This window comes from Somniosus microcephalus, chromosome 17, assembly GCF_052327205.1.
Source record: "Somniosus microcephalus isolate GS21.2 chromosome 17, FLI_Smic_1.0, whole genome shotgun sequence".
Classification (NCBI taxonomy): Eukaryota; Metazoa; Chordata; class Chondrichthyes; order Squaliformes; family Somniosidae; genus Somniosus; species Somniosus microcephalus.
This window is the reverse complement of record NC_141003.1, coordinates 15,749,757-15,774,878: the sequence shown is the minus strand read 5'-3', so window position 1 is coordinate 15,774,878 and position 25,122 is coordinate 15,749,757. Positions and strand designations below refer to the sequence as shown.

General features: G+C 43.5%; 1 protein-coding gene and 1 pseudogene across 1 annotated transcript; one reads left to right on the top strand and one right to left on the bottom strand.

The window, feature by feature from the left end:
* The window catches only part of LOC147105528 (tyrosine-protein phosphatase non-receptor type substrate 1-like), a 535,426-nt pseudogene that overhangs the window by 374,793 nt on the left and 135,511 nt on the right, over positions 1-25,122 (bottom strand).
* LOC147105530 (tapasin-related protein-like) lies at positions 11,611-16,870 on the top strand. Its single transcript, XM_086009973.1, has 7 exons — positions 11,611-11,684; positions 11,854-12,174; positions 13,222-13,527; positions 14,640-14,753; positions 15,455-15,498; positions 16,043-16,144; positions 16,353-16,870. Exons 1-7 carry the CDS (start codon positions 11,630-11,632, stop codon positions 16,521-16,523), a joined length of 1,113 nt encoding a protein of 370 aa, XP_085866099.1. The 5' UTR covers positions 11,611-11,629; the 3' UTR covers positions 16,524-16,870.

Sequence of the window (25,122 nt, the reverse complement as noted above, 5' to 3'; positions counted from 1 at the left end):
CGAGGGCTAAATACTCCAGAATCGTTAGAGGAGTACGGAAAGTGCAGTGGTGCAAATAAAAAGGATAGTAGGAAAGCAAAGAGAGAGCATGAAAATTTTTTAGCAAATAAAATCAAAGAAAACCCAAAGATATTTTATACATTAATTAAGAGTAAGAGGTTAATTAAGAAAGGGAAGGACCTATTAGAGTTCAAGAGGGTAATCTGTGTGTGGAGGCAGGAGATGTCGGTAGGGTTGTTAGTGAATTCTTTGCGTCTGTTTTCACAAAGGAGTGGGGCAAAGCAGACATTGCTATCAGGGGAGGAGTGTGAAAGATTAGATGAAATAAACATAGTGAGAGAGGAAGTATTAAGGGGTTTAGCAGCATTAAAAAGTGGATCAATCCCCATGCCCGGGTGAAATGTATCCCAGGCTATTAAGGCAAGCAAATGATGAAATAGCAGAGGCCCTGACCAGCATTTTTCAATCCTCTCTGGCTTCAGGTGTGGTTCCGGAGGACTGGAGGGCTGCTACTATGGTACCCTTGTTTAAAAAGGGAGAAAAGGATAGCCTGAGTAATTACAGTCCAGTCAGCCTAAACTCACTGGTGGGAAAATTATTAGAAAGAATTCTGAATGACAGGATAAATCTTCATTTAGAAAGACACAGATTAATCAAGGATAGTCAGCACGGATTTGTTGAGGGAAGGTCGTGTCTGACACACTTGATTGAAATTTTTGAGGAGGTAACAAGGAGGGTTGATGATGGTAGTGCATTTGATGTATTGTATATGGACTTTAGCAAGGCTTTTGGTAAGGCTCCACATGGCAGACTGGTCACGAAGTTAAAAGCCCATGGGATCCAGGGTGAATTGTCAAGTTGGATTCAAAAGTTGCTCGGAGACAGGAAGCAGAGGGTAATGATTGATGGGTGCTTTTGTGACAGGAAGATTGTTTCTGGTGGGGTTCCGCAGGGCTCAGTACTAGGTCCCTTGCTTTTTGTCATTTATATCAATGATCTACACTTGAATATAGGGGGTATGATTAAGAAGTTTGCAGAAGATACTAAAATCGGTTGTGTGGTTGATACTGAAGAAGGAAGCTGTAGACTGCAGGAAGATATCAATAAATTGGTCAGGTTGGCAGAACAGTGGCAAATGGAATTCGATCCGGAGAAGTGTGAGTTAATGCAATCTGGGGAGTGCTAGCAAGGAAAGGGAATACACATTAAATAGTAGGACACTGAGTAGTGTAGAGGATCAAAGGGACCTCGGAGTGCATGCCCACAGATCCCTGAAGGCAGCAGGCCAGGTAGATAAGGTGGTAAAGAAGGCATATGGAATGCTTACCTTTATTAGCAGTGGCATTGAATACAAGGGCAGGGTGGTTATGCTTCAAATTTATAAAACTGTAGTTAGGCCTCAGCTGGATTGCTGCGTGCTGTTCTGGTCACCACATTACAGCAAATATGTGAGTGCTCTGGAGAGAGTGCAAAGGAGATTTACAAGGATGTTGGTGGGAGTGGAGATTCTTAGCTACGAGGAAAGACTGGATATGCTGGGTCTGTTTTTCTTGGAACAGAGGAGGCTGAGGGGAGGCCTTACTGAGCTGTATAAAATTATGAGGGGCATAGATAAAGTGTATAAAAAGGCCTTATTTCCCTTAGCAGAGGGGTCAAAAACCAGGGGGCAGAGATTTAAAGTAATTGGTGGAAGGTTTAGAGGGACTCTGAGGGGAAATTTCTTCACCCAGAGGGTTGTAGTGGTCTGGAACTCACGGCCTGAAAGGGTGGTAGAGGCAGGAACTCTAACCACGTTTAAAACGCACTTTGATGTGCACTTGGGAAGATCTAACCTGCAGGGCTACGGACCAATGCTGCGGTGGCATAGTGGTTATCTCACTAGACTAGTAAGCCAGAAGCTCAGTCAAATGCTCTGAGGATATGGGTTCAAATCCCACCACGGCAGCTGATGGAATTTAAATTCAATTCAATTTAATTCTGGTATTAAATGTTAGTCTTAGTAATGGCGACCATGATACCATTGTCGATTATTGCAAAAACCCATCTAGTTCACTAATGTCTGTTAGGGAAGGAAATCTGCCATCCTTACCTGGTCTGGCCTACATGTGGCTCCAGACCCACATCAATGTGGCTGACTCTTAATGCCCTCTGAAATGGCCTAGCAAGCCACTCAGTTGTAAACAACTGCTAAGAAAAACAATAAGAATAAAACCGGACGGACCACCCGGCATCGACCTCGGCACCGGAAATGACAATGACAACGACAAACCCAGCCCTGTCGACCCTGCAAAGTCCTCCTTACCAACATTTGGGGGCTTGTGCCAAAATTGCGAGAGCTGTCCCACAGACTAGTCAAGCAACAAACTGACATAGTCATAATTACCGAATTATACCTTACAACCAATGTCCCAGACACCACCATCACCATCCGTGGGTCCTCACCCACCGGCAGGACAGACCCACCAGAGGTGGTGGCACCGTGGTATACAGTCGGGCGGGAGTAGCCCTGGGAGTCCTCAACATTGACTCAGGGTCTCATGGCATCAAGTCAAACATGGGCAAGGAAACCTCCTGCTAATTATCACCTACCGCCCTCCCTCAGCTGATGAATCAGTACTCCTTCATGTTGAACACCAATTGAAAGAAGCACTGAGAATAGCAAGGGCACAAAATGTCCTCTGGGTGGGGGTCTTCAATGTCCATCACCAAGAGTGGTTCGGTAGCACCACAACTGGCCGAGTCCTAAAGGACATAGCTGTCAGGCTGGATCTGCGACAGGTGGTGAGAGAACCAACAAGAGGGAAAAACCTACTTGATCTCGTCCTCACCAATCTACCTGTTGCAGATGCATCTGTCCATGACAGCATTGGTGGAAGTGACCACCGCACAGTCCTTGTGGAGACGAAGTCCTGTCTTCATGTTGAGGATACCCTCCACCGTGTTGTGTGGCACTACCACCGTGCTAAATGGGACAGATTTTGAACAGATCTGGCAACTCAAAACTGGGCATCCATGAGGCGCTGTGGGCCATCAGCAGCAGCAGAATTGTATTCAACCTCGATGGCCCGGCATATCCCTCACTCTACCATTACCATCAAGCCGGGCGATCAACCCTGGTTTAACGAAGAGTGCAGGAGAGCATACCGGGAACAGCACCAGGCACACCAAAAAATGAGGTGTCAATCTAGTGAGGCTACAACACAGGACTACTTGCATGCCAAACAACGGAAGCAATATGCGATAGACAGAGCTAAGCGATCTCACAACCATCAGATCAAATCAAAGCTCTGCAGTCGTGCCGCATCCAGTCGTGAGTGGTGGTGGACAGTTAACAGGAGAATGAGGCTCCAAAAATATCCCCATCCTCAATGATGGTGGAGCCCAGCAGGTGATTGCAAAAGACAAGGCTGAAGCATTTGCAACTATCTTCAGCCAGAAGTGCCGAGTGGATGATCCATCTCGGCCTCCTCCTGACGGCCCCAGCATCACAGATGCCAGTCTTCAGCCCATTCAATTCACTCCACGTGATGTCAAGAAACGGCTGATGACACTGGATACTGCAAAGGCTATGGGCCCTGACAACATTCCGGCAATAGTACTGAAGGCTTGTGCTCCAGAACTAGCTGCGCCCCTAGCCAAGCTGTTCCAGTACAGCTACAACACTGGCATCTACCCGGCAATGTGGAAAATTGCCCAAGTATGTCCTGTCTACAAAAAGCAGGACAAATCCGACCCGGCCAATTACTGTTCCATCAGTCTACTCTCAATCATCAGCAAAGTGATGGAAGGTGTCATCGAAAGTGCTATCAAGCGGCACTTACTCAGCAATAACCTGCTAACTGACGCCCAGTTTGGGTTCCGCCAGGGCCACTCAGCTCCTGACCTCATTACAGCCTTGGTCCAAACATGGACAAAGGAGCTGAATTTCAGAGGTGAGGTGAGAGTGACTGCCCTTGACATCAAGGCAGCATTTGATCGAGTGTGGCATCAAGGAGCCCTAGCAAAACTGAAGTCAATGGGAATCAAGGGGAAAACTCTCCATTGGTTGGAATCATAACCTGGACTTCCTAACAGACAGACCCCAGTCTGTCAAATTAGGTAACCACACCTCCCCCCGCCTGACCCTGAACACGGGGGCCCCACAAGGATGTGTGCTGAGCTCCCTCCTCTACTCCCTCTTCACCCACGACTGTGTGGCTGTTCATGGTTCCAACGCCATCATCAAGTTTGCGGATGATACCACGGTAGTAGGCCAGATCACCAACAACGATGAGTCAGCCTACAGGGAGGAGGTCCAGCATCTTGTGAAGTGGTGCGCCGATAACAACCTGTCCCTTAACATCAAGAAAACCAAAGAAATCATTGTGGACTTCAGGAAGTCTAAAGGCGGAAGTCACACCCCCATCCACGTCCATGGGGCTGTGGTGGAAAGGGTGGACAGCTTTATGTTCCTCGGAGTCCACATCACGGAAGACCTCTCCTGGTCCCTCAATACCTCCTCTCTGGTGAAGAAGGCCCAGCAGCGCCTATATTTCCTAAGGAGGCTGAAGGGATGTAACCTGTCACCCCTGATCCTCTCTAACTTTTACCGCTGCACAATAGAGAGCATCCTGACGAACTGTATCACAGTATGTTATGGCAGCTGTAGCTACTATGACCGGAAAGCCCTGCAGCGGGTAGTCAAAACTGCCAGATGCATTACCGGCACCCGGCTACTGACCATAGAGCACATATACCAGAAACGCTGTTTACGGAGGTCACAGACCATCATCAAAGACCCTCCCCACCCCAGCCACAGTCTTTTCACCCTCCTGCCATCTGGGAGATGCTACAGATGCATTCGCACCCGTACGACCAGATTTAGGAACAGCTTCTTTCCCAGGGCTGTCATCCTACTGAACTCCACAAATAAACTCTAAAGCCTGCGCATCTGCCAATGCACTTTATTATGGTTATGTTTATGTTAATATATTACAAGCCAAATGTATGTTGAATGTTTAAATGTCTTAATCTAAATGTACACTCTCGGGAGCCGCAAGCCTACATTTTGTTGTACTGCACTTGTGCACTAACAATGACAATAAAGTTGATTATTATTATTATTATTATAGCACAAAGGAAGTTGTCTGTGGTTGTTGGAGGTCATTCATCTCAATCACATGACATCACTGCAGGAGTTCATCAAGGCAGTGTCCAAGGCCCAACCATCTTCAGCTGTTTCATCAATGACCTTCCCTCCATCATAAGGTCAGAAGTGGGGATGTTCGCTGATGATTGCACACTGTTCAGCACCATTCGAGACTCATCAGGTACTGAGGCAGTCCGTGTCCATATGCAGCAAGACCTGGACAACAGTCAGACTTGGGCTGACAAGTGGCAAGCAACATTCGCACCCCACAAGTGCCAGGCAATGACCATCTCCAACAAGCGAGACTCTAACCATCTCCCCTTGGCATTCAATGGCATTACCATCGCTGAATCCCCCACTATCAACGTCCTGGGGGTTACCTTTGATCAGAAACTGAACTGGACCAGCCATATAAATACTGTGGACACAAGAGCAGGCCAGAGGCTGGGAATTCTGCGGCGAGTATCTCACCTTCTGACTCCTCAAAGCCTTTCCACCATCTACAAGGCACAAGTCAGGAGTGTAATGGAATACTCTCCACTTGCCTGGATGAGTGCAGCTCCAACAACACTCAAGAAGCTCGACACCATTCAGGCTAAGGCAGCCCGCTTGATTGGCACTCCATCCACCACCTTCAACATTCACTCCCTCCACCACCGGCGCACTGTGGCTGCAGTGTGTACCACCTACAAGATGCACTGCAGCAACTCGCCAAAGCTTCTTCAACAGCACCTTCCAAACCCGCGACCTCTACCACTTAGAAGGACAAGGGCAGCAGACGCATGAGAACATCACCACCTACAAGTTCCCCTCCAAGCCACACACCATCCTGACTTGGAGCTTTATTGCCATTCCTTCATTGTCGCTGGGCCAAAATCCTGGAACTGCCTTCCTAACAGCATTGTGCGTGTACCTACACCATATGGACTGCAGCGGTTCAAGAAGGTGGCTCACCACCATCTTCTCAAGGGCAATTAGTGATGGGCACTAAATGCAGGCCTAGCCAGTGACGCCCATATCCCATCAATGAATTAAAAAAAAGTGAGATTAGGCTGGATAGCTCTTTGTTGGCCGGCACGGACACGATGGGCCAAAATGGCCTCCTTCTGTTCTGTAAATTTCTATGATTCTATGACTTGTCCTGGTAATCGATGCAGAGAAAAAAAATCAAAATTTCATGCGTTATTATATAAATTGTTTTGCTGATTGAGAATTCATAAATGATTAAAAAAGTAATAACTGCCAATGCATTCTACAATACAGTGCTAAAACGGGCTAGCCCTCAGATGGGTGGTAATATTATAATTAAATAACATGCAGATATGATAGTGCAGTGCCATCAATATAAATCGGGAAAAAATGGCTTCCGTATCTAACATTTTACCCACTATGTGTTTCTTGCGTCTCTGTAGACGGCTTCTGTTACTCGTCTTTGGATTTTTGTCTGTATCTCTGAATGTTCTGTGCTTCTTTCTTTATTTTTAGATATCCCCTTGTTCTTGGAGACAGTCAATTCTAGATTCACGTACTTCGACTTGTGACACAGTTTGGAAATATTATTACTTGATTGATTTACTGGTTTGTGGATTACTGCCAAAAACATCCATCAGTCTGAGATGCAATATACGCTCAAAGTCAGCACAAGTCGAAATAGCCCGGTATCGCTTAAATGCTAACGCCGCATGGATGCTCTGCGTCTGCTTCTCGGTCATCCTTACAAGTACACATTTACTCTCCTCATCATTCTTAGGTCTTGGAGCTTGGCTTAGTCTGATCGAATTGAATGCTTTGTGCTGCTCTCTGCATGGGCTGTATTGAAAGCATTTGGTTAATTCACTGTCGGCACCAGTTTACATAATTTTGGGCAAACATTGATCAGAATGACGGACTACAAATAAAGTGCAGAAACCATAGTTGATACATTTAAATAGGCGTGAAAGTCAAGGCGGATATCTAGTGCCGCCACTATAACTGATATTTCAACCTGTCAATATTCACGCTACACATACAGTGTTATAACCGTGTTTAGATGAGCGACAACTTCAGAACATACTCGCATAAAGTTATGTTCCGCCAACAAGATTTGAGAAACCATTAAATAGTTGTCCCCTAGTTATTAATAGTACATTTTTAAGAAACCTAATTTAGATTTGGTACTTTTTAGCTATCAGCAGCAACAATGCACCGGGTGCCATATATTTTTCCTAAGTGCGATTTGAATCACTAAAGAGGGGCACGTGTTCTTACGAAATAGATTTAAAGTGTTCTGACATAATTATAATAAGACCTCTTCAGTGTAAAAAAAACAATGTTTTCACATGTGATCCCTCTGCCTGGTTGAAAGATGAAACCATGTCAGTTACCTACAGGTCCTGTTAGACATTCCTGGGAATCAATTTAATTTAATTACGTAAATAATTGGAACAAAAGCAAAATACTGCGGAAGCAGGAAATCTGAAATTAAAAAAATTACTTTAGCCCTGTTTGATTTACACACTTGATTTCTCTGCCTTCCACTTTTGCTGTTCTTCCTCTCTTTTGTTTTTATCCTTGCTTCCCTTTCCCCGTCTCACTGCACAGGTTCCCATCCCCCTGCCATTTTAGTTTAAACCCTCCCCAACTGCACTAGCAAACACTCCACCTAGGACATCGGTCCTTGTCCCGCCCAAGGGCAAACCATCCAGTTTGTACTGGTCCCACCTCCGAAAAAAAGAAAGAAAGAAAGACAAAGATGGCAGACACAGCCATATAACGTCTCACCTGAAAGACGGAATCACCAAAAGTGCAGCAGTCCCACAGCACAGCACTGAAGTGGCAGTCTAGATTATGTGTTGAAGTCTCTGGAGTAGGGCCTGAACCCACAATCGTCTGACACAATTGCAAGAGTGTTACCAATGATGGAGGCCTAACAGCACTCTTGTTGAATATTACTTTGAGTATAAGCATGGGAGCTTAATAAATTAGCAAATTCTGAATGGCGAATAAAAGATTCTACAGCTTTGTAACAAGGTGAGTTTCTGTGTGTGTAAGTGGGAACAGTGCACACCTCCAGTGATACAATTTGAAAATATATTTACAAGAAACATAAATTTAAAATCAGCTCTTATAACGAGCAAATCCTTCACTAGCTCCCATTCTGGTTATAACCCTGTGGTGCTCTTTATCTTCACCTCATCAATTCCAAGAGGCGCACACTTGCAAACAAAGGAACTGAATTCCAGAGGTGAGGTGAGAGTGACTGCTCTTGGCTTCAAAGTATCATTAGACCGGGAAAACAACAGAAAATGCTGGAAAAACTCAGCAGGGCAGGCAACATCCGTGGAGAGAGAAATAGAGTCAATGTTTCAGGTTGAAACCCTTCGTCAAGACTGAAAAAGCACAAGAAATGAAACAGATTAAAGGACCAGTTTGGGGGCTGGGAAATGGGGATCAGAGAACAAAAGAGAAGTGACGAGACATTAAGAGGTATTCAAAATGAGACGAGATGGTGATAGGTCTAGTGGAGAGACAAAAGACGGCTCTAGATTAGGTGTGAAATGCAATGGCAGAATGAGAGACAGCTGCCATGTGGAAGAGAATAAAAAGGGGGAACGGCCAAAAAAAAGGTGTGGATAAAAAATATATGTGAAAATGTAATGGTGCCGAGGTTATGATCTGAAATTGTTGAACTCGATATTGAGTCCGGAAGGCTGTAAAGTGCCCAATCGGAAGATGAGGTGCTGTTCCTCGAGCTTGCACTGGGTTTCCGTGGAACAATGCAAGAGCCTAAGTACAGTGAGGGCTGAATGGGAATGGGGAGGTGAATTAAAATGACAGGTGACTGGAAGCTCGGGGTCACCCTTACAGACTGAACGGAGGTGTTCCGCAAAGCGGTCACAATATCTGCGTTTGGTTTCCCCAATGTAGAGGAAACCACATCGTGAGCAGCAAGTACAGTATACGAATTGCAAGAAGTGCAAGTAAATCGCTGTTTCACCTAGAAGAGGTATTTGGGGCCCTGGAAAGTGGGAAGGGGGGTGGTATAAGGGCAGGTATTGCATCTCCTGCGTTTGCATGGGAAGGTGCCAGGCGAAGGGGAAGTGGTTCTGGCGGTGATAGAGGAGTGGACTAGGGTGTCTTGGAGGGAGCAGTCCATATAGAATGCTGAAAGAGGAGGGGAGGGGAAGATGCCTTTGTTGTTGGGATCATGTTGGAGGTGGCGGAAATGGCGGAGGATGATCCGTTGAATGTGGAGGCTGGTGGGGTGAAAGGTGAGGACAAGGGGAACCCTATTGTGGATCCGGGAGGGTGGGGAAGGGGTGAGGGCAGAAGTGCGGGAGATAGAACGGACACGGTCGAGGGCCATGTTAACCATGGTATGGGGAATCCTCGGTTGAGGAAAAAGGAAGACATGTCGGATGCACTGGTGTGGAAGGTGGCATCGTCGGAGCAGATGCGGCGGAGATGGAGAAACTGGGAGAATGTAATAGAGTCCTTACAGGAGGCGGGGTGGGAGGAAGAATAGTCCAGGTATCTGTGGGAGTCAGTGGGCTTGTAGAGAATGTTGGTTAATTACCTATCCCCAGAGATGGAGACGGAGAAGTCGAGGTAGGGAAAGGAAGTGTCGGAGGTGGGCCATGTGAAGGTGAGGGAAGGCTGGAAATTGGAGGCAAAGTGAATGGAATTGTCCAGTTCAGGGTGAGAGCAGGAAATGGGACTGATACAGTCATCAATGTACTGGAAAACGAGGTGAGGGAGGGGACCCGAGTTGGACTGGAACAAAGAGTGTTCTACATATCCCACAAAAAGGCAGGCATAGATAGGACCCATGCGGGTACCCATAGCGTCACCTTTGATTTGGAGAAAATGAGTGGATTCAAAGTAGAAGTTGTTCAATGTGAGAACAAGTTCAGCCAGGCAGAGGAGGGTGGTGGTGGAGAGGGACTGGTCGGGCCTCTGTTCAAGGAAGAAGCGGAGTGCCCTCGGGCCATCCTGGTGGGGGATGGAGGTGTAAAGGGATTGTATGCCCATGGTGATAAGAGGCAGTTGGGGCCAAGACTGCTTTTCAGTCTTGATGAAGGGTTTCGACCTGAAACTTTTACTCTGTCTCTCTCTCCACGGAAGTTGCCTGGCCTGCTGAGTTTTTCCAGCATTTTCTGTTGTTATTTCGGATTTCCAGCATCCGCAGTATTTTGCAATTGTCATCATTAGACCGAGTGTGGCTTCAATGAGCCCCAGAAAAAACTGAAGTCAATGGGAATCGTGGGATAGCTCTCCACTGGCTGGAGTCAGAACTAGCACAAAGGAAGATAGTTGTGGTGGTTTGAGCTCAATCATCACAGCCACAGAACATCACTGCAGGAGTTCTTCAGGGCAGTGTCCTCGGCCCAACCATCTTCAGCTGCTTCATCAATGAACTTCCATCCAAGATAAGGACAGAAATGAGGATGATTGCTGATGACTGCACAGTGTCCAGCGCCATTCACAACTCCTCCGATAATGAAGTAGTCCATGCCCACATGCAACAAGACCTGGACGACGTTCTGGCTTGGGCTGATAAGTGGCAGGTAGCATTCACGCCACAGAAGTGCCAGGCAATGACTATCTCCAACAAGCGAGAGTCTAACCACTGCGTAATGGCCCACAGGTCCCAGGGATGCCGCCTGGGTGGAAGCCACCTGGAATCACGTGGACCTGGTCCACCAATAAGAAAATAGAATTAGGTTGTACATAATTTCCGAAGGAAATCTTGTAATCAAGTTTAATAGAATCCCATAATTTACAGGATTGTAATTTAATTCCTAAATAGCTTCGTTTCAAGAACTTCACTAAAAATTTAATTTTGTTAATAATAATTATCGACATGGTTAAGGCTCTAATATTTTAAGGAACAAGTAAAACTCATTTTAAAAGGGTAACCTGTATGATTTCGGAGATGAAAATGTTTAAAACATGTCTGAGATATTCCGTTACGCTGATGCAAACAGGTCCTGGGCCTATTGCATCAAACGTCACATTTGCATATGCAATTGCTGGGCATTTGTTGGGAAAATAGTCCAACTCTGCGCCAGAAATTGTTTTTTCTTGGGCCGTGTGGGTGGTCTGTCAACGCGCGGTGGATTTCAAAGGAGGTAGGATGGCAACTCTGAACCATACCCACTGCAAATTCCGGGCATGGTTATCCAAACCACCATTCTCCAACGCTTCCCCTCTGTATCCAACCTGGTTAGACTGCCGTTACTTATCAGGAAACACTCCGCGAGTGTTAGCAAATTCTGCACATGAAAATCAAATATTTTCCTTTACTCTTTGCTGTCCGTCACACATGTAGTCCATGCAGTGGAAAAAGCGCAGAATTTATAAAATTCCACTTCACAAATGAAGGTGAATTTCTCAACCCGCAATTACAGGATGTCAAACGTCATTGCGACGTATCTCATAGAAAACTAACCGCAAACCATTCTTAACAGTTGCAAACTCGCAGTTACTGCAGAGAGTCATCAGTTGAATCGGTTGCTCTGAATGTCGGCGAGTATGCTTTTCCTGTGCCTGAATTTCGGGGGGATTATTTACACAGGTACCTCTTTATTCATTGTCCCAGCTACTTAGATTTATAAAATGCTTCCGAGGTAGTTTTCACATTAATTTAGTGAACTGTCATTCCTCCATCTGGATTATTTTTCTCTCTTGCAACGCTATGACGTGCCTAATACAATTAACCTGTACTTGACTATATTTTCTGCCAGCAGCGAACCAGATTTCGTTCAGTGTAACACAAGCGCCCGAACAAGCGACTGTATCCAGAGGAGGGAACATCACCTTCTACTGCGTATTCCCCATCTCGCAGGACAATTCCTGGGTAAGAGTGCATTGGTGGAAACAGGGTGAGAATGAATACCTGCGCAAACGCGCCGATAACAGAAAACGATTTGGTTTGAAAAATAAAGGGAGCGGGTTCTTTCAGTTGCTGAGAGCGACTTTCGAAGACTCTGGAGTCTATCACTGTGCAGTGTTCCATGGGGGAATAATTCGAGGAAATGGAAGCGGATCACATCTAATTGTGCATGGTAAGTGTGAAACACAGGAGAGCAGGAAAGTCGAAAATGTATCGAGTATAACAAAGACGGATATTTTGTGATTTTTTATTGCACCGTTTTTGGCAATATAAACATGTCTATTATTAATATATCTCGCATTAACTGTGGTTGTATGTACGTATGCTCTGGGTGAAACTGCTAATTAGATATTCAGTGTCACAGGCAGAATATTGCAAAATGAATCAATATTAACCCATTGGACTATAACTCCACAATTTACACACCTGCTGTCTGATAGCGGAAGTTCGGAAGAAATTCCGAGCATATAACTGACAGAAAATCATTTATATTAATGCGCCTTTCCCAACATATACACGGCTCTCAGCCCGTTACTGATGTTCTGTCTGCCCCCATCGCTGTCTCTGCGGTTTAACATTCCTGAAATTAATTCTTACATAATGTTAGCGTCAGGGACTAGAAAGCCGGAGTGAAACTAACTGTTGATCAACGGCTTCACTCAACAAACTGGAGCGTGGAACACACAACGTTGTCACCTCACTAACCTCCAATAAATAAAACAATAACGAGAAACTGTGTTACCGAAACCTCCTGAGGTTCAACCGAGCATAATTTTTGTCACCAATTGTCATACTTCGGCGGTGAAATTTGTCCGATACTGACTTAGCACCCGTTTAATCATCAACAATGTGCAGATTACTCGTCACTGTCTATCTATTCCTAACACGGAGGAACTCAGCGTGCCAACTTTCCCCGAGGTTTATTTACTGAATTCTTTGGACTACGAAAAGCAAACATTGATTCGCAAATCGTTGCGACTATTCTGCTGAGTAACTCAAAGTCTTGGACTTGATAGCGCGGGAACAATTTAATAGATATGGGTGTGTATGAGAGATATGGATCAGGTGTGTGTAGATTATGTGTTTAAGATTAAAAGGACAGCAGACTGCGCTTTCACATGGTACTATTATATTAAAATGGACGGAACGTAAATCAAAATCATATTTAATCTCCCAACAGTGCAAAGTAACTCGACTTTGTTCATTCTCTGTTCCGCAGCGGCCCCAACCCCACTGAAGATTGTCTCCACTGAAGGGGATTCACCTGCGTATCTGACTCTTGTGTGTAAAACGGCTGCGTTTTTTCCGGAGAATTTCACCCTCACTTGGTATAAAAATAGCGTCGAAATTGCATTCGGAATACATACCAAGAAAGAGCAGAACACGGAGGGACTGTATGAAGTTTCCAGCTGTTTGGTTGAGACCCAGCCTGTCCCGATCGACGCCAATTATACCTGTTTGGTTTCTCATGTCTCCCTCCGGACTCCAGCTGTTGTCACCCATGTTGTTTCTAAATACAACCAAGGTACGAAGCCAACAGTCCAAGGAGGAGCGAGAGCTACTGCTAATTTTTAAAACAGATATATCAGACAGTTTATACATAATAATCATGAAGAAAATTCTCAGAAATCTCATGGGAAATACCACCGAAAGCATTAAATTCATGTTGTAATGTACAATAGAATTTATCCCGATGTGTTGTAAAACCGGGTTATATCACCCGCCACACAAATATTCTCAGACAAACCTTATTTCCTTTCAAATTCCTTTATTTGATTTATACAACTATAAACAGAACTTTATCTTTTCCATCCGATTATATTTCCTGCTTATAATGAATCATGTTTCAGTTTATTTTGTTTCAATTTGAAGACTGTTCTATTCTTTACCATTGCCCGCTCTTCTTGCACCAAGACTGTTACCAGGAGCTGCAGTCATGTTGTTTGTAATCAGGCGGCTCCCAATGCAGTTCCCTACCCTGACCCCCATTTCGGCTACTTCTAGTGCAGTGTTCTGAAATTGACCCCCTGGCCAACTTTTGCCGCTCAGCCGTCCATGTCAGAGCGGGTTTAATTGGGATCTGCCTCATAAACTTCATAAACTGTGCCCGCGACCTGGCGACAGTGCAACCGGTTCGATACGTCATATTGTGAGCAACTCTTTGCCCCGCAAGACAATAATCAATGAGGCATCGCCCGTTGAGGTCCTTTAGTGGTCAATAATATTCTTACTGTAATAAACACAGTTCAGATAATTGAAAGAGGATTTTAAACCGATTGCTTCATTCCAGAATTTTGAGCGGGCAACGAAAAAACGCTTGTGACAAAGTTACCTCCAAGTTCCTCAAACTATATGTTAATAAATAATAAATGTCAAGAACTAGAACACGTCTTTTGGTCTTTAGAAATTGATCTCTCTCGTTATCAAACATCTCCTAACAGGGTGCTGTGAAATTCCTAAACCGGTAGTGCGATACGCAGATGAATCCAGAATGTCTCATCCATCAGTTGAACAAGTTACTTCAAATATTATACGGCGGAGTTACTGAAAGCATCGCCATAGTTCAACCAATAAACTATCTTGAGGCCTATTTTAGCCAACGCCAGTCATAACTTAATGTTCCTATTAATCTTGCAGGTATTGTCGATAATTCGCTTTATTCCTGGGCTCCTGGGTGTGCTGTGGGTGGATTGGCGTTTCTAGTGCTAATGATCTTCATTGGGAGGCGGCGCCGACTGCAGAATAATGAAAGTAAGTTCTAATGTACGCCCTTGACGTTAGTTCAAAACGCCACGGTTAGTGACCGTCTCCGGGTAACACGGCGGAAGGAGAACTTGATTAGGAATTAAAGTTGCAAACCGTGTTATCTGTTTTCAGGGAGCGCCGAATGTTCCAAATGTATTTGAAAACGCAGGAATGATCAAAGAATTGTAATAAAATGGAGATAAATATCTTGATATTTGCAATAAAAATGCCCCCTTTGCAGCACGATAAATGACATGTACCCTGAAACACAATCACTTTGCAACCTATTCTGTTGTGGATGCGGAGCGAGTTTCAGTGAAAGAGTGTGAGGCTCCGGCCGGGCAATGGTTGCACACATAAGAACATAAGAAATAGGAGCAGGGGTAGGCCATACTGACCTCGAACCTGCTCCGCCATGCGATATGATCATGGCTGATCTTCTACCTCATCTCCATTTTCCCACCCTATCCCCATATACCTTGATTCAATTAGTGTCCAAAAAGATTCCCGAAGTTTCCGAAAAATATCGATACAATGCACAACTGCTGATCGCTACAAGGGCTATGATTTGACACACTCGCCATAATCCGGAATTAGAAATCATGTTCTGCTTTGTTCTGACTCTAGAAATGTCTTTGCAATCACTGACATGGAAACTGAGTAAATATTTCAGTCTTTCAATATCATTAAATTTCATTCATTTCCAGGCAAAGAAGAATGTGTAACGGGACCGAACCGCCGTGAAGAGCTGGTAGGTTCATTCATTCATCCCGGCAGGCGGATAAAATGGCAAGAAAGATTGCTATAAAGGAAAGATTATATCATAGTCACGTCAGAACAGTTTAAGTTTATTCACTGAAAGTATTTATCCGGTCTTAGTGAGTGATTCAAATCGTGGTTAGAAATGTACTTGGCACCCGGTGCGATGCCCGTAAAAAATATTGAATGGCATAGAAGAAAACTGCTTGTTTCGTTGAAAATGCACTTGGTAATCAATGTTTATACAATTATCAAATATTTGGATTTGAAAAAAAAAATTTACGTTCTAAAACTGCCGCTCGTTTAAACATTTCTGTAACAATGCGTTGTAGTGTGAAGATTAACACGTTTAAATATTAGTTATAGTGATCACAGTTCCTTAATATACACACCTATGTGAATATATCTGAATTAGGGTTTGTGCACTTGATCTCTAGCCCAGTTCTATCTGGTCAATGTTTGATCAGGAACACGTAAACTGGTGAAGGCAAAGAACTAGCCACATAACCAAATAATTTTCTTTCTGACCCATGCAGGGAGCAGCGCCTGACTTCATGCATTATGCTGCATTAGATATGAGCAGAGCCAGGAAAACTCCAAGACCTAAACGTGAAGAGGAGAGAACCGTGTATGCTCAGGTAGGACTGAGTAACAGATCAGAGAAGCACAGATCACCGGTGTTTCGTCAACATTCATGCGATAGCGGCGCGCATATGTTTGTGCTGATTTTGAACGTGTGTTTCATCTAAGGCTATTTGTGTGACCTACTGATGACTGCTTTGAGCAGCAGTCCACAAAACTTAAACAATGACAACTTAAAAACATTACCAAACATTGGCTTCACAGACCGAACAAGGGACAGGCCGTGACAAGTTGACGTACGCGACTATAGCATTGACTGGCGCAGAGAAATCGGGGAAATGCAAAAAAAATGAAAGGACAGAGTATGCCCAGGTGCGGACAAAAAAACAAAGAGGAGTAACAGAGGCTGTTTACACAGAAGTAAGAATCAATTAGCAATAGAATTTTAGATGAGGAATTCACTTTTTTGGTGTGTACTGATCGCATTTCACTGCTATATCACGCGTATGTATACCGTGCGATACCATCCCTCCGAGAGGTAACGCATTCCATTGATATATCAGAGAATTCCGTCTATAGTTATTACTTACTGTTTTCTTAAAAGTAACTTTCCTGACATACATTGATTTTAAATCGGTATTAGTTAACTGATGACAAATCTGTGCTCATTCGATTAGAATGATACGCTAATACCCTTGCAGTACCTAATTATCATCATACATTAATTCAATAAAAATGGATTATATACGATCTCTTACAAGTCAACGATTGGTGTTCATTTTTTGCGTGTAAAACTGCTAAACCTGTGTGTTGGTTTATGTGTAGCGTCAGTGCATTCTGACTTCCACAACAGGTGACGTCCCTGATGTGAAATGGGTGAAGCTGCAGTTTATGGAATCGTCTATCAAGGTACTGAAAGTAGCTACCAGTTGTTTTATATCCACCAAACATCAGTCTCCCCATGTGGCAAGTAGAAGCCCAGAAGGAGGCCATGTTCCCCATTGTGCCCATGTTGGCACTTTGAAAGATCTAACCAATTAGTCGCACTCTCGCGCTCTTTTCCTAAAGCCCTGCAATTTCCTCCTTTTCACGTTTATATCCACTTTCTTTTTGAACGGTCCCATGTATTCTGCTTCCAAGACTCATTGTCTTCCGGTGTCAATTTGTCATTTAAAATAAATCCATGCAAACGACATCTGTTGCATTTCCTTTATCTATTCTCGCTGCTGTTTCTTCAAAGAATTCTATAAGGGATTTCAAGCAAGATTTGCCTTTTCGAAATCCGTGCTGATTTGCCTTAATTAGCTCAGGTTTATAAAAGAACTTCGCATTTTTATAAGAATGACAGGGGCCGAAAGTAAATGTGCAACTGATTGCCTGTTATTATGTTACAGTTTACTTTAAATTCGATTTTCTCATCTAATAACAATCCGTCTTCAAATGGAGACAAAGTGGTGTAGATTATTTTGATAATCTATTAACCGAAACAGTGGCACATCTAAGTACAGGAATTAAAAGTCAACGTGTGGGCGACCTATCAGTTCTGAAAAACTATAAGCGATTAGCTGGGGGTTTTACCTTCTGTTTTCCGCTACACTGATGCTTTACTAGATATTTACAGGGGCGAATCGCTTATGCGAGCTAGGTAAAGGAAGCGGTTCAGTGGCTCAACTCGAAGCAGCAACTCGTCTTGTTCTCAATTTAACTCTGTTAATTGCAACATACTGAAAACGTATCTAGTGCTGAATAGCAGCAGTTATTTCACATCGCATGTTTCAGTGTAATTGTAACAACACTTCACATCTTCACATTCAACGAAGATTTTCTTCACATTTGTCATTGTAACTTTCCCAACCTCACTATCGCTACCGATGGGAATGTGTAAACGCTTTGACTTAAGGCGTTTGTACCTCTTTTATTCATTCCATTTTCACATATTAGTCTAAGTGTATTACTAAGTACATTTTCTGCCTTTTTGTTTTATATATCCACACACAAATTCTCAGTACAGTTAAATTGGTTAAATCTCTGAAACGCATTGCAAGTTCTTCATGTCCTACAATATTGTAAAATTGGTCACATGAGCTCACAAATTGTAGGTTCTGCATATTGTCCAAAATGTCAAAAGAGTTCGTCCAAAAAAGCACCTTTTATTCAATTTCACCAAAACTGCAACCATTTAGTCAGGAATGTTGCTCATTCAAGTTGTTCCTATCACACTGTTTGACATCATAGAACTGGAGTTTGGAGGTGATGAAGGAGCAGATTTGCAAAGAATTTCTAAGGTGTCGTCGAGCGGACCCGTTCCATTCACATCGGGACATTGAGCAGAGGCTATAATCCCCATTCGTGATGTCATAGGAGAGGCACTTCCATACGGAATTCCTGCTCACAGACAGCATGCAACCGGCAGACTAGTATCATAACAAAGGGGACTGGAAGACAGTAATGAGTGGAGAGATACTTTCCTTACAACATTGAAGGAATATCAGGCAGTTCTGGAGCGTCGAGATGTTTGCATTCCCCGTAAATAATACACCATCTATGATCATGCACACAATATGCTTGAAAAGACAATGCGCAGACATATGCGCAGAAGAAAATATACCGACAAATATGCACGGCAAATATATCTTGGCTGTGGATACTTATTGACAAAGTATCCAACTTCGAATGCCAATGGGAGCACATCTTGGCTCTCTCCGTCCAGGTAAATTTGCTGAGTATTATATTTCTGGTGGCTTAATGTAAAGGTAACACTTGCTGCAAGTAAATAGTTTCGGTTTATATTACAATTAATACATAATCAAAGTAAAAATATGAATAGGAATGGATAATCAACTAAACGGACTCAAACACGATGAATTTTTCCTTATTTGCCTCATCTCTATGTTACCAAGTAAACCCGTTTTACTTTCTCACCACCTCTCCCCCAATGAGAAATAGCTTAATTCGCCGATTCTCTATTAATCAATTGCCGCACATTATCGTTAGATGTCTGAGTCCGAAAAATTGGGCTTTCAGTTATATTCAGAACATAGATTCTACAGCTTAGAATCGCGACCTCTGATTCCACACAAGCAATTGCCTTTCCCAATGCGATTGATTTGCCACATTAATCAGTCCACGTGAAAAAGGGGTTGAAGCTAACTCTATGGGATGTATCGTTTTATATTGACAACACCCGATATAAGCACTGGTCACGTTAAAACCACTATCAATAAGACTCCCTACTGCCTTCCATGATGAGTACTGTGTTTGCAGCCGCGGAGCATTTGTTTTCACTGCGAAACACAAGTGCTGATTTAGGTCAGTACAAAATGAGGAAATAACGAACACCGCAATGCTCCGAACTTTATTTTTTTTACATACTTGGGCAATGTTCCACATTATTGGGTTGATGCCAGTACTGTAGCTGTGCCGCAACAGCTTGGCCAGGGGCGCATCTGATTCTGGAGCTCCAGTCTTCAACACTACAGGCGAGCTGTTGCAGGGACCCAAAGCTACTGCACTCTGCCACTGCACTCAGCCAGTTCTTTATATCACATGGAGCGAGTCGAATTGGCTGACGACTGACACCTGTGATGGAGGCAGAGGTGGATCATCAAATGGAAACTTCTGGTTGAAGATGGTTGCCAATGCTTCAGCCTTGTCCCTTGCACTTACGTGCTGGGCTCGGCCATCGTTGAAGCTGACGATATTCATGGAGGCATCTAATCCCGTTTGTTGTTTAATTGTCCACTATCATTCACGACTGGGTGTGGCAGGACTTCAGAGGTTTGATCTGATCAGGTGGTTAGCTCTGTATATCGCATGCTGCTTCTGCTGTTTAGAATGTTGAACTTTCCCCAGATTGGAACCTCATTTTTCAGTACGCCTGGTGCTGCTCCTGGCCTGCCTACATTACTCATTGAAGCTCGGGCGGTGGCCTGGCTTGATGGTAATATTAGAGTGCGGGATATGCTGGAGCATGAGGTTACATATTGTGGTGCAATACTATTCTGGTGGTGCTTATGGATGCGATTTTTGAGCTGCTGGATCTGTTCTGATATAATTTTGCGCAACACGTGTCCTCAGTGAGAAGGCAGGATTTTGTTGGTCACTCCTACAAATGTCATGGTGAGTTTTTTCAAGTTTTAATTAGTCAAGTAGGATTTTCCCTCGTCTTGGTTCTCTCACCAGCTGCCACAATCCCAGCTCGGGTAGTAGTGGTGCTACCGAGCCACCCTTGGTGATTGAAGTTCCCTAGCAGTACATTCTGTGCCCACAGTGTTTCTTCCAAGTGGTGCTCAACATTCTACATTGTTTATTTTTATATTCGTTGATAATTTGATTCCGCAATTTCTCTTTGTTTTCCGAGTGTTTGTTTTAAATTCATTAGAGCAAAGGAGGTTGAGGGGTGATTTGATAGAGGTGTACAAGATTATCACGGGTTTGGATAGGCTAGATGGGGAAAGGCTGTTTACACTAGTTGATGGTACAAGGACTACGGGATACAGATTTAAGGTTCTGGGCAAGAGATACAGGTGGGGTGTGAGGAAAAGGTTTTTTATGCAGCGAATGGTGATGACCTGGAATTCACTGCCGACGGAAGCGTGGAAGCGGAGACACTCAATGTTTTCAAAGGGAGACTGGATGGGCACTTGAGCGAAATAAACTTGCAGGGCTACGGGGATAGAGCGGGGGAATGGGTCTGACTGGATTGCTCTACAGATAGCCTGCACGGACTCGCTGGGCTGAATGGGCTCCTTCTGTGCCGTTATGACTCTGTAAAATCTACGCTCCAAAATTCTTTATATACACAATTTTGCTCCCCTCCTTTAGTATCTAATTACTAATTTTTTTAGATACAATGTACCCTTTAGTCATTTATTCATTCATGGGTGCCTAATAATTAGCTTGCTTGTTTTGGCTTTTAGTGGATTGCATTTCTCTTGAACTCTATTGATTACCCTTTTAAAGATTTCCCATTGTTTTTCTGTCTGTTTGTTTTCAAAAGTTTCTCCCAGTTTACCCTCTTTAATTCCACCCTCATTTCTTCAGAATTTGCTCTTTTCCAATATATTACCTTAGTCTTTGGCCTACGCAAGTCACTGGTGATCCTAATCTATGTGGTGATCACTAGTTAGTAAGACGCTCTCCTACTCTTGTTTCTCCTGTCTGTTCTGGTTCACTGCCCATTACGAGATCCAGTCGTGATTCTTTTCTTGTTGGTCTTCTTACACATGTAAAAACTCAATTCCCTTTTATCGTTTCACTACTTCTTCCTGCCAGTTTATTTGGGGTTGTTGAAATATCTCATGATTAATAATCTATCTCTACTACTCACCTCGTAGATTTTCCAACATATTTCTTCCTCAAATTCCCTGTACACTATTTGGTGGTCTATAGTATACCCCTATTAAGGTGATGGATCCTTTGTTATCTTTAACTCAATCCATATGGATTCTGTATCTATCATACTGATAGTTACAAGCATATTTCTACTGCCATTATATTATCTTTAACAAGAACAGCTACTCCTCCTCCCGTCTTTCTTTCCCTTTCCCCCCCTTTCCTTCCTAAATGTGTTATATCCTGCAATATTTAGTTAACAATCCTGTTCTCCATCCAGCCATATTTCAGTCATCCCGACTAAATCCGGATCCTCTGTGCAAATTATTGCCTCCAATTCGTCCATTTTGTTTTGAATACTGCATGAATTGCTGTACAAACAGATTGCATTATTTTTATTTATTATTCCTCTCACTTTGCTTTTAGTGGTTAATTTACTCTTATTGTCTATGTATTTATCTAATCTCTGGCTATTCGTGTTATCTTTATTCCTTCCTTTAGTTTGTCCTCTACTCTCTTTTCTTGATTCTTTTATTGTTAGGTTTCTCTAATTTCTAGCAGCACCCCACCGGCCTCGCCCCTCCATGTTATTATTTTAAAGTCTTATTTACAGTCCTAGTTATCCTTTCCACTAGGACCTTGGTCCCAGCTCGGTTCAGGTGCAGCCCGTCCCAATGTTACTGCTCCTTCCTGTTCCAGTACTGGTGCCAGGGTCCCATGAAAAGGAACCCATCCTTCCCACACCACTCCTATAGCTAAGTATTGATTTTCCTAATCTGTTTGTCTCTATACCAATTTCCACGTGGCTCAGTTAATAATCGCAACAAGCGTGAAAAACAGGACCTCACACGTAATAATCCTGAGATTACTACATGTGCAGTCCTGCTTTTCAAGTAAGCTCCTAACTCCTGATATTGTCTTAGCAGGACCCATCCCCTAATCTTCCATTCAGTAGCCAGGGCATGGAGTATAAGAGCCGGGAGGTTATGCTTGAACTGTATAAAACTTTAGCTGGGCCACAGCTAGAATACTGCGTACAGTTCTGGTCACCAGATTACAGGAAGGATGTGATTGCTCAGAAGAGATTTACGAGGATGTTGCCAGATCTGGAGAATTTCATCTATGAGGAGAAAGCTGGGATTGCTTTCTTTGGAACAGCAGTTGCTGATGGGAGACTTGATTGAGGTGTATAAAATGATGTGGAGCCTAGTGGATAGGAGTGGATAGGAAATATCTATTTCCTTTAGCCGAGAGATCAATAACCAGGGGGCATAGACTGAAAATAATTGGTAGAAGAATTATAGGAGAACTGAGGAGAAAACTTTTCACTCTGAAGGTGGTGGGGGTTGGGAACTCACTGCTTGAAAGGGTGGTTGAGGCAGGAAACCTAATCACATTTGAAAAGTACTTAGATATCCACTTGAAGTGCTGCTAGCTACAATACAACGGATCAAGAGCTGGAAAGTCGGATTAGGCTGGACAACTCCTTTTCATCCGGCACAGACACAATGGTCCGAATAGCCTCCTCCTGTGCCGTACATATCTATGATTCTCTGCTTTTGGTTCCAACATGGAGCACACAATGAGATCCTCCTCTCCCCTTCCAGATTATTTACGATCCATTTCGAGATTTCCCTTACTCTTACGGATAGGCAACATACCCTTCGCTAATCTCGATCCCTAACTGCCAAGATTACTACCTATCCCCCTAATTATAGAATACCCCATAACTTCAAACTTTCTTCTCTGCACTTCCTCCCTTGGAGAAGCTTCTGTTCCATGGTGTCTTGGCTGTCATTCTGGCTGTCTTTCCCACAGTCTTGGAGAACTTTAAGTCAATGTATGCGAGGCAAACACGGATTTGTAAAAGGCAGATCATGTTTGACTAATCTAACTGAATGTTTTGCTAAAGAGGATTGTTGAAGGGAATGCAATGGATGTTGTCTACATGGATTTTCGGAAGACGTTTGACAAAGTACCACATAGAAGGCTGGTTAACAAAATTGAGGCTCATGAAATAGGTAGTTCAGTGGCAGCTTGGGTAAAGAATTGGCTTAAGTACAGAAAACAGCGAGTTGTGGTAATTGGCTTTTTTTCAGACTGCAGGATGGTAGACAGTGCTATTCCCCAAGGGCCAGTGCTGAGGCCACTGCTTTTTTTGTTATATATAAATGACCTGGATATTGGAATATAGAGTAGAATTTATAAATTTTCAGATGTCACCCAAACTTGCTGGTGTGGCAAACAGTGATGATGATACCAATCGACTGCAAAAGGACATAGAAAGGCTAGCAGAATGGGCAGACAAGTGGTAGAAAATATAATACAGAGAAGTGTAAAGTGATGCATTTTGGCAGAAGGAACAGGGAGAGGCAATATACAATTAATAGCACAGCTTTAAAAGAGTGTGCAGGGACAGATGGACCTGGGAATTAATGTGCATAGGTGCGTGAAGGTGATAGGACATATTGAAAGAATGGTTAACGAAGCACATGGGATCTTGGGCTTCATAAATAGAGGTATTGAGTACAAAAGTAGAGAAGTTATGCTGAACCTTTATGAAGCTCTGGTTAGGCCACAACTGGAGTATTGCGTCCAGTTCTGGTCACCACACTTTAGGAAGGATGAGAAGGCCCTTGCGAAGGTGCAGAGGAGATTTACCAGAATGGTTCCGGGGATGGGGGATCTTAGCTACAAGGACAGGTTGGAGAAGCTGGATTTGTTTTTATTAGAGCAAAGGAGGTTGAGGGGTGATTTGATGGAGGTATATGATATTGTGACGTGCTTGGATAGGCTAGACGGGGAAAAACTGTTCCCACTAGTTGATGGTACAAGGGCTAGGGGTCAAGATTTAAGGTTTTGGGCAAGAGATACACGTGGATGTGAGGAAAAACTACTTTATGCAGCGAGTGGTGATGACCTGCAATTTGCTGCCAACGGAAGTTGTGGAAGCGGAGACACTCAATGTTTTCAAGGGGAGACTGGGCAGGCATTTGAGGGAAATAAACTTGCAGGGCTACGGGGAAAGCGCGGGGGCATGGGACTGACTGGATTGATCTGCAGAGAACCGGCATGCACTCGATGCGCCGAATGGCCTCCTTCTGCACCATTTTGACTCTATGGCTCTATGACTATGTGGCCCATAATTTCCGATCCCTACGGGTGTGTACGGGCTGTGTACACACCCGTAAGGACCTCCCAAGTGCCGGTTTCAGGCATAGGAAGCGCATGCACTGAAAACTGGCACATCCGATCTGTCAAGAATCCTCTTGACAAATCGCATGCCTGCACTGGAGAAGGGCCTCTGCGGGTGGAGAGTTCCGCTTCCTGCAGAACCTCCGCCCACTGAAAACCTTTACAAATCTTACGCCTCTAAAAAGCAGGCGTAAGGCTTATTTTTACCAGCATAAGAGTTTTAAAAAGTTTTTTTTTAAATTTTTACTCATTTATAATTTAAAAATACTTTAAAAAAGATAAGTTTATTCTTAGCCCTGTAAAAAACTTCAATTATTTTTTTCAAAAAATTAAATTCTTCTTTAAAATATTTAACTTAATGTAATTTTAACTCATTTTAAAAACGTGACGGTTTTTGAAAATTTAATTAATATTTTGATTTTTTTTTTCAGTGATCCCCATTCATACTTTTGACAGATCTACCTATCAAAAGTCTGAAGGGGCATTCCCTTCTCCCATTGGCTCC

Bases quoted from the DNA above. Each gene is read 5' to 3' on its own strand.
- LOC147105530 (XM_086009973.1), top strand. From the start codon at position 11,630: ATGTCGGCGAGTATGCTTTTCCTGTGCCTGAATTTCGGGGGGATTATT. The intron at 15,499-16,042 runs GTAGGTTCATTC...TGACCCATGCAG, and splicing joins CGAACCGCCGTGAAGAGCTG to GGAGCAGCGCCTGACTTCAT. The intron at 16,145-16,352 runs GTAGGACTGAGT...TTGGCTTCACAG, and splicing joins AGAGAACCGTGTATGCTCAG to ACCGAACAAGGGACAGGCCG.